This window comes from Bombyx mandarina, chromosome 12 (assembly GCF_030267445.1).
Source record: "Bombyx mandarina strain Sakado chromosome 12, ASM3026744v2".
NCBI classification, from domain to species: domain Eukaryota; kingdom Metazoa; phylum Arthropoda; class Insecta; order Lepidoptera; family Bombycidae; genus Bombyx; species Bombyx mandarina.
The window spans coordinates 1008721-1019047 of NC_143219.1; the positions used below are offsets into that span (position 1 = coordinate 1008721).

The 10327-nt window shown below is 34.8% G+C and overlaps 1 protein-coding gene across 3 annotated transcripts in view; it reads left to right on the plus strand.

Annotated features, from left to right (window-relative positions):
• The window catches only part of LOC114243699 (apoptosis-resistant E3 ubiquitin protein ligase 1), a 53502-nt gene extending 43196 nt beyond the window's left edge, over window positions 1-10306 (plus strand). For all 3 annotated transcript variants that reach the window (XM_089731719.1, XM_089731721.1, XM_089731720.1), the window contains one exon: window positions 508-10306. In XM_089731719.1, the coding sequence (XP_089587845.1) occupies window positions 508-678 (171 nt within the window). In that variant the 3' untranslated portion in view covers window positions 679-10306. The remainder of the gene's footprint in view (window positions 1-507) is intronic.
• The last annotated feature ends 21 nt before the right edge of the window (window positions 10307-10327 follow it).

Below are 10327 nucleotides of genomic sequence, written 5' to 3' on the forward strand. Positions count from 1 at the left end.
TTTAGATGGGTGGATGAACCCATAGACACCTGCAACGTAAATACCGCCACCCACCTTGAGATATGAGTTCTAAGGTCTCAGTATAGTTACAACGGTTGCCCCGCCTTTCAAGCCGAAACGCATTACTGCTTCACGGCAGAAATAGATGAGGTGGTGGTACCTGCCCGCGCAGACTCACAAGAGGTCCTACTACCAATAATTACACAAATTAATTTTGCAGGTTTGATTTTTATTACACGATGTTATTCTTTCACCGTGGAAGTCAATCGTGAACATTTGTTGAGTACGTATTTCATTAGAACAAATGGTACCCGCCTGCGGGATTCGAACACCGGTGCATCGTTACACACGAATGCACCAGACATCTTATCCTTTAGGCCACGACGACTTTAAAACGCACTCGACACAATCGCAGATCGAGCTCTGTAAGTAATGCTGCCCATGGACATCGAGGAACGCCGGATGCTATCAAAACTCCCTTGCTGATGTGACGGCGGCTGGTTCCAGGAGCTGAACCCTCGCTTCCAGCTGTCCCCGGCGCCCACGAGCGGCGCGCTGCCCACGGCGCACACGTGCTTCAACCAGCTCTGTCTGCCGCACTACGACTCCTACGAGCAGCTGGTGCGCGCGCTGCTCTGGGCCATCAACGAGGGCGGCGAGGGCTTCGGCATGATCTGAGTCGCCGGCCCCCTAGACATGATACAATGATCTCTATAGCTTCAACGTTAAGGTCCAATGTTCGTGAGCCGATTGTTCTAGTCATAATCGTTACGAGTAAGAGCACAAAAGAAATTGATCGAACATTATGTGCGTTATCTGTGCCGTACATGACGTGTCAACGTCAACAGTCAGTGTCAATTGTCACAGTTGACGTTGACGTATATGAAAGATTTGAGTGTCTGGAATTGATCATTAATTTTAAGTTAGATGTGCTTCTGTGATTTCGAAGTTTATTTAAGTCAACGGAGATTTGTCATATAGCCCGGGCCGCCAGGAGCGCGCTGTCTGTCACACTCAATACTAGTTGTTGCTCTTTCTTCTGTGATCTTTATGAAAGTTTTAAATAACTTTGATCACACATCCTTGTATCGGCCACACTCGAATGCGTTTAACCACTATTTAGGTTAATACTACATCACTGGTGGTAGCATCTCTCTCTTGTGAGTCCGCACGGGTAGTCACCACCACCCTGCCTATTTCTGCCGTAAAGCAGTAATGCGTTTCGGTTTGAAGGGCAATGCAGCCGTTTTGCTGTAAAAACTCCATATCTCAAGATGAGTGGCGGCATTTACGTTGTAGATGTCTATGGGCTCCACTTAACACCAGGTGAGCCGTGAGCTCGTCCATCCGATTTAAGCAATAAAATATGAAATAATAATAATAAAGCCGATATTACTTACTCGCACAGCTATATTGTTTAGGTAGTCATTGTTGTCTATTGTATAATGTTGCCAATGTCAATAACTAGTGGAGAAACGTTAGTTCCGTGCGCCTTACGCAAGTTGGGCGGCGTCACGTAGATTGAGAACCGACAATAATATTATGGACGGGTCCATCCGACTAGGTTATATTTGTAGGTGTAATAACGTAATTATTTATATTTAATTTTAAGTTTTTTTTCTCGCACTTCTCCTTTTGTTCCACATTTTAAGATGAGCGCTGATCTATGAGATTGCTATTTAGTAGCTTTAGTCACTCTGACGAGATAACGTTTTAGCGGCAGGCAGCGGCTTGGCTCTGCCCCTGGCATTGCTAAAGTCCATGGGCGATGGTAACCACTCACCATCAGGTGGGCGGTATGCTCGTCAAGGGCAATAAAAAAAAAAAACGTGGTCATCCATTATTGGTATTTAAATCACCGACGCTCTCTCTAAAACTAGGACACATTTAATGTGTTCTAATGACAGCATCCGATCTGTATATACATAAGAACGCGCGCATATTGTGCGTTCCCGCCGGATTCGGACACCCGACAAACATTGTCCCCACCTTAGACGCATCGGTCCAGTGTGATGTGTATCAATAAAATATTTAACGTCATAGAAAATTAGTTCGTATATCTCGACGACGAGGGTCGATAGTCCATCGCCCTCCGAACTTTGCATATCATTGGCATAATCACAATTCACAGTCTGCGAATACATTAAATACACTATATTGCGCAATACATTTATGTGCCGCAGTCTGCATCATAAACAACATGATAACTTCAGTGTGCTTAGTGCGAGTTTTTTAACTTTCTCTATAGCGTAAAAGTTAACTGATATTTGTATGGAGCTGGAACGTTTGCCTACGTTTGCCGCTAGGGGCGCTGTTCCAACTGCATACAAATTTGAGTTAACTTTTACGCTATCAAGAACGTTAAAAAACTCGCACTAAGTACACTGATGGCGATTTATAGATCCACAATAGAATTCAAGGAGAGGCAGCCCCCCGCCCGACGGGCACACGACGCCTATACCTTTGTGCTAACAATAACTTTACTGGTGGTAGGACATCTTGTGAGCCGCGCGGGTAGGTACCACAGCCCTCCCTATTTCTGCCGCGAAGCAGTAATGCGTTTCGGTTTGAAGAGTGGGGCAGCCGTTGTAACTATACTGAGACCATAGAACTTATATCTCAAGGTGGGTGGCGCTTTCACGTTGTAGATGTCTATGGGCTCCAGTAACCACTTAACACCAGATGGGCTGTGAGCTCGTCCACCCGCCTAAGCAATAAAAAAAGAACGAAAAAAACTACTTGGAGAAGGAAGTAATCATTTTACCTAGATTGATTTTTCAAATTAATCGTTTTTCGATGAACAATTGCCCCTGCTATAGGTTATTTTGCAAAATACACACTCTCCGTGGACCTCAATGGTTATTACAACAATGGACGAAAACAGTCCTTCACAACTTATTACGATGAACTCACACAGCTGCTGTTTAAATATATAGTTTACAAGTAACCCCATTAGCGTAAAAGAGGAATAAAGTATTTAACAAATTTTATTTACGAATATTTCGTAAGCACGTGCGGCCTAAAAGTTGACAACCAAAATTCGAACAAAAAAGATTTACGTTTTATCTCATTAAGTCACACGATTCAACAAAATCATACTGCAATATTCAACGATTGTTTTTTTTTTAAACGCCAAGTACTAAATTCAATATTTTCCGTGTAACTCTCTAATACAATATCTCTTTATCTGTAACGTATGAAAAAATATCAAATAGGACTTAAGTAGCGTCTTTTGTTCGTTTATGAAAAATTCAAAACGCTTTGCTTAATTTTAATGGTAAAAAAAAAATCGCCATAAAATTGTCAATGATTAATGATAACAACCTATTTATAAAAAAATAAAATAACGTACAAATCCATTGAGCATGTTTCCTGCTTTATAGACATAGTTTTTTATTATTATTTTCTACCTAAGCTGGTAACATTAGAGAGTCATGTCAGCGAGACAGTTTTGGCTTAAAGGTACCAGGCCATAAACTCCTCCAGCGAGACAGTTTAATTCGAATTTAATTGAAATGATCGAAGTCGGAAAACGCTACATATAGTGGCTGTTCAAAGTGACTTGGGGCGTGAAACACATCAGAGACTGACATAGAGGATCACTGCAATATATTTATCGCTAACACATCCACAATGATAATATAGGAACATATCGTCGCTTGAAAGGCAAACGTGACTAAGCGACAATGCGTGAACTTTACAGTAGACTAATTTAAGGTTGAAATACCTGAAAAAAAAATAATTAACGAATCTAGCTGTAGTAGAATCTAGCTAGTAGCTGTAGGATTGAAATGATTTTAATAGACCTAGAAATATATATTTTTTGCGCATATGGTTATTGCCTATCATTTATGTACAAAGCAGTTATTGTCGCTTAGTCACGTTTGCCCTTCAAGCGTCGATATGTAGTCCCTATATGCATTTAGACATCAGTAGACAGCAAACCGTAATGTGTGCGTGTGTCAGATAGTATATCGGACGAACTTGGTTTCCGAACCTCATCATAGAGACAACATTCTTGACAATTTTAAATCAGGTTAGTAAAACACAAAAACATCAAAATCACTTATCAATGGATTTTGGTCAATAATATAAGCAAAAGTACTGCGGATACTCGTTAGTCGCTACTTGCTTCTGTACCGAGACGGCACTCAACAACATACTGCACAAATTGAGGACTTGATGCATTAATTATTAAATAATAGAGTTTATGAACGCAAATTGTTGTATTGTAGAACAGGTAGACTTCTTTTTCGTCCATTGTGGAATCTCTTGTAATTTTAAGGACACATTTAACGTGTTTTTCTCTTAAATGTTGTTTATTCCGTATTAATTAATGTTATTCAACCAAATATATAACGGTTAACTAATATTTAATTCAGACCTATTAATTAATAATGAAAATATTGTCACCCAGTGTGCTAGAAACATTTAGAATGTTCGAAAAGGAAATTGAATGACGGCAGTCAAAGAGAACTTTCTATGTATTAAATTAAAAACCTTGAGTTCGATGCGTTGAAATGTTTGGGATTGCTGCATGGTGTACTCTGTGCGTTCACAGTGCTGCATAATTGATAGTTCTGGAGACAGTTTGACATCGGTCCAACGACTGTACTGGTCCAATGAATAGGTCGGTTTTTGACCACTAGGTAAATAGCGCACAAACAACGAGTTAACGATGCAATTTAGGTTATAAATTTTCGCGCCAAAACGCATTGAACTGTCATGATTTTATGACACCACGAAGTTCAGGTTTGCAAAACGTTACGACATTCTCTATGATAGGCGATTTACTTTTCATTAAATCTTTATATTAGCTATGATCTTAAGATCATAAAAATCGGACACAAATTTATTCAAACGTTATTTAAAAAACAAAATACACAACAAAACTGCAATTATTCTTGTATATCTTACCTCATCAACATAAATCAGTCCTGCAACAATAAAATGTTAATTTCCATATTTTTATTTTCAAACTAGTCGTACGGAGCGCAATTCTCCGAACCTTTCCGATACATTCATCTAGGCTGTACATAGAATGTATGTACATATTGGCCTACCAGAGAAAGAAATTAGATCTTTTTTACAAGTGAGCCAGTATATTGCAGCAAGATATTTTTATTTTTATTTTTATTTTATTATTATTTGTGGTCATAGTTTAACAAAGATTAATAAGCTAATATTAATAAATGTATGACTATGTCCTGCTAGTAAAGCGTACAAATATTAGGTGTAAGTCTACATAAAAATAAAAAATAAAACTTAAATTATTCTACTTTATCATCTTAATTATCTAAAGTTATCGTCTAAATATTCTGACATACTATAGTAAGCCTTATCTATTAAAAATACTTGCAATTTTTGCTTAAAATCTTGTAAATCTACTGTCTTCAAAATTTTTATTGGTAGTTTATTAAATATTCTTGATGACATACTAAAAAAACTCTTGTCATAAAGGGCAGTTCTATGAGGTAGCGAAGAGATCTTTAAAGTATTCCTAACAGATTGCGGTTTTGCAAACAGATGTTTGTTCGTTTTGACAAAAATCGCTACCTCATAAATATATAACGATGTAAAAGTCATGATTTTAAACTTTTGAAAGAAAGGCTTACATGAGTCTGGTACATGAATGTTTGCTATAGCACGCACACATTTCTTTTGTGCTTTAAATACGTACTCTGTATTAGTGGCATTTCCCCAGAATATTAAAGCATATCTAAGGGTTGACGCCACATATGCATGGTAAGCTGTCAGTACAGCTGATTGGTCTACTACTTTCGCTAACTTATACAAGGCATACGTATATTGGTTTAATTTTTTACATATTGTATCAATGTGTGTTTGCCATTTCATATCATTATCAATCCAAATACCCAGAAATTTAGTACTATTCACTTCTTCAATATTTGTCCCATCATATTCTATTTTCAAAGAGTGTTGTATTTCTTGTGGGTATGTGACAATTTTTGTTTTATTTAGGTTAATTAATAAATTGTTTCTTAATAACCATTCTATAACTAGCTTAAGAGTAGTGTTAATAGCGGACTCTAAGGAATTTAATTCTTTTTCTGTAAAGATGACGGTGCTATCATCGGCAAAGAGAATCATCGGATGTTCTATGGCTTTAGGGAAGTCATTAATATAAATTAGAAAAAGGAGCGGCCCTAGTACGCTGCCTTGAGGTACACCGAATTTCATTTTCATCCAATTTGAGTGATAGCTTTGTACTGTCCTACTCAGTGGACATATGTTGTCTATTTCAACCCTTTGATATCTGTCAGTTAAATATGATTTTAATAATTTATGGACATTGCCTCTAATTCCGTAAGCATTTAATTTATCTAGAAGGGTTTTATGATCCACATAATCAAACGCTTTAGTCATGTCCATGTACAGTGTAGCAGTAGGAGTTCGATTATCTAAGTTGTAATATATAGGTTTTAATAGGTCATGTATAGCCATATTAATTGATTTATTTCTTCTGAAACCTTTTTGCTCTTGTGTAAATAAATTATGTTTTTCAAAGTAGGAGTTAATAGCTTCGTAAATAACTTTCTCTATAATTTTGGAAAAAATGGGAAGTAAAGATACCGGTCTATAACAAGCAATGTTTTCTTTATCGTCTTTCTTAAAGAGTGGCTTAATGACAGATCTTTTTAGTTTGCTTGGAAAAACGCCATGTTCTATACATAAGTTTATGATATGGCTAAGTACTGGGCTTATAATAAGTGCTACCGATTTAATTGCCGATGTAATAATATTATCATAACCAGAACTATGAGTGTTATTAAGGGATTTCATTAACAAAAAGATGTCGTACGGAATAACAGGATTCATGAATAAAGAGTGAGGTGTACTGTGACTATTACTTGTATCTATTTTCAAAATTTCTGGTGTTTCATTTAAATTTACCGGAGAGTTTATTTTATCAATATCATTATCAGTATTAGTAGCATTAATAAGAAAGGTATTAAATTCGTTGGCAATGTTAATGGGGTCTGTTATTATACGGTCATTTACTTTTATTCATGTTATATATTCTTTTGGAAAATTTGCCTTACTTTCATTAATTATTCTCCATGTAGCTTTCGATTTATTGTCTGCATTTGATATATAATAATTGTTTTGACACTTTTGAGTTAGCTTTATAATTCTTTTAAGTCGCGCACTATAATTTTTTAGAATCTGCTTTTGACTTTCTGAAGGGCTGGTTCGATAATTCCAAAGTAATTTTCTCTTTTGTTTACAGCATTTACCAATCCCTTTAGATAGCCACCTTGTTTTTTTAACACAGGTATTTCTTATTTTTATCTTGGGAAAACAAAGGTCATAAAATAGTTTAAAATCTTCAAAAAATGAGTCAAAGGCATATTCGGGATCATTTGAATTAAATACATCATAAAAAGTTAGACTTTGTAAACATTCTTGAAATTTTTTTTATGTTTTCATTACTAAAATCACTTCGTATTGTGTACCAATGACTAAGAGTACACGTTTTTTTGACGGGGCACGTTAACATCTGAGCAGTGTGGTCTGACATACCAAGATCAATTACTTCACATTTGCTACCTTGTACATTATTGAATATATTATCAATACATGTATTACTACTTGGGCGAGTTACTTCACGTGTACCTATTTTCATGTTAAAGCTATAAGTTAAATGCTCAAATCGTAGAGAAATAGAGTTTCTCTTCAATAGGTCAATATTAAAATCACCACATACAATTACTTTTTTGAATTTCCGTTTATGTACTAAACACATTATAGAATTGTAAACGTTAAAAAATATATTTAGTTTTTCTTGTGTATATTTTGGTGATCTATATATACAGATTATAACCAAGTTGTGTTCAATTAACTCTATAGCTGAACACTCCACATCATTACAAACGCTGAGATTAGATATCTCTTGCAATACTTTATATTTGTGAAACTTCTTTATGAGTATACAGGATCCACCATTTCTATTTTCTCTGGCAAAGTGTGCACCTAAATTAAAGTTTGGTAAAGTTACATGCACATAGTCTAATTTGTTCATGTTGTGCTCTGTTAAACAAATTACATCTACATTTTTTGCACATTTATCAAGTTCTTGGATATTTACACATAATAGGTCAGACTTACTAAGCAATCCATTAATATTTTGATGCATTACTCGTATCTTATTGTAAACGAAAAAACTCTTTTTGGTTGCTAGAACTAATCTGTGTATCGGAAATATCAGCATTATCATATGAATCAGATTCATTTAGCTGTAAGGTAGATTGTTCATAACACTTATTTAGGCTTATTATGTAGTTTTTTAATTTACTGAAAACAGTATGTATGCCTTTATTGTTAATTTTTTTCGTATACTTAGAAAACATAGCATAAGTATATTTTAAATATCTGTTGGTATCAAAGGTGTAGGCATATTCATAAGTTTTGTTACTAAGGTATAGATGGTAATTAAAGGCCTCGATTTTCTTATTGAATAAATATACATTGGCACCAAGTTTGAAATTTGGGGAACATATTATAACATTAGTATGAGTTATTTTTTCTAATTTATTTTTTATGTATTCTACTAATTTTTCATAGTTGAAAGACATTTCAAAGTCTTTTGTACCTAAGAAAATAATACAGTAATCTTGTAAAGTATAGTTGACAAGTTTTAATTCTAAATTTACAAAAAGTTCAGTTATTCCTGCATTTGTTAAACAATAATGTATTATTTTAGAGTTTGTGAAGGTATACTCAGCTGTTTTCAATATGTTGTTTACATTATTATCACTTATAATACAAATTTTGTTAGAGGTTATTCTATTATTAAGATTACATTGAGTTGAAATAGCGGTCCCACCTGTAACTGAGCTACAGAGGTGCTGTAAAGTATGTTTATGTTTTTTATTAATTAGGTTCAAAAGTTGTTGGTTGCACATCGTTTCCATAGATGGCGTGGTTTTTAATTTATTTTGCGTATCAGGTGGATTTCGCTCGTTCGCGATTTCAATCGCTGATTTATTAGATTCAATAACAGTGTCGTCATCTGTGGTCGATGCCTCAAAACAACTGGAGTTACCTATTGCCGAGAGAGGTGATGACGTTCTAATATTATTATGTCGGGACTTTTTCTTCTTCGGTTTCTTTCGAATAACTTGTTTTTCTTGTTGGTTTGTTTCTGAATGTAATATTTTTGAGTCGTTGTTATTTGTTTGCAACATATTTTCTTTCAATTTGTTTATTTCTTCATAGGCATTTACTAATTCGTTTTTTAGTTGCAATATTTCTTTCTTGAGCTCTTCTATGTCACATCGATAACGAGTAGACAAGTCCAGTTGCAGATCCAGGTCTAGTGGGCTATGCCTTTCTATTTCCGAAGTTGTCGATCCAAAGGAAAGATCAAGTGAATCATTTGTAAGGGTCCTGTGACGACGAAGAGTTACATATTCGTTTGCAGATGTAGTTGGTGTTCTTTGAAGAGGCATTGTTATTGTTAATTTATAAATAAAACGATGAATAAAAAAGAAAAGCAAAAATTCAATAAAGCGCTTAGAAGCTTAGCGGAAATGAAATGTCACAAGCGCCATGCAATATAAACGGCACTTTATGAGGTATTTATTTGTATAAAAAATGTTCATAAGAATTCATAAAAGTCACAAACTAGCATGCACGAAACTCGTTTACAAACCCGTGACACCCTTCACTACAAGCTACATTCACTACAAAAATAGTAGCGAAATGGTTCTATTACGCAAAACTCTCAAATGTTCGTTAGGACGCTTAGGTATTTCAAATTTTTGAATTTGAATGACTTGCGCGCGCACTGTTTACAATTTTGTTTCTAAAATTAAATGTTTAATATGAAAGTCACTATAAGAATTTAACACTGCTAATTATCGTCTTATTAGTTTGTGATTGTTTTCAGCAGGTATTATATTGGTATTAATCACTTAAATCTTATAGTTAATTGATATTTTATAGTCACTGTTTTGCACTCGGTTTTGATAGGTTTTAAAGTCTAACACTTATTGTTTTGAAGAGATAACACTTATCCACGAGAATTAGCACAAATATATTCTATTTTACTATAAATTGTGTCTTATTATTCATTAAAACTATTTTTAATGATTTAAAATACGCGGCTCACTTGTTTACGTTCGCGCCATTTTTAATACCAATATCTCTTGTGGTGTACCAAAAATATTTCCATATTCATATTCCAGTCATGGTAACCAAATTGAAATAAAAAGTAATGTGTACGTAGTCGAATTATTGTTGATTAGAATGTTAAGACTGAACAATAAATAAATAAACTGAATTTGTTGTTTTTTTTTCTTAA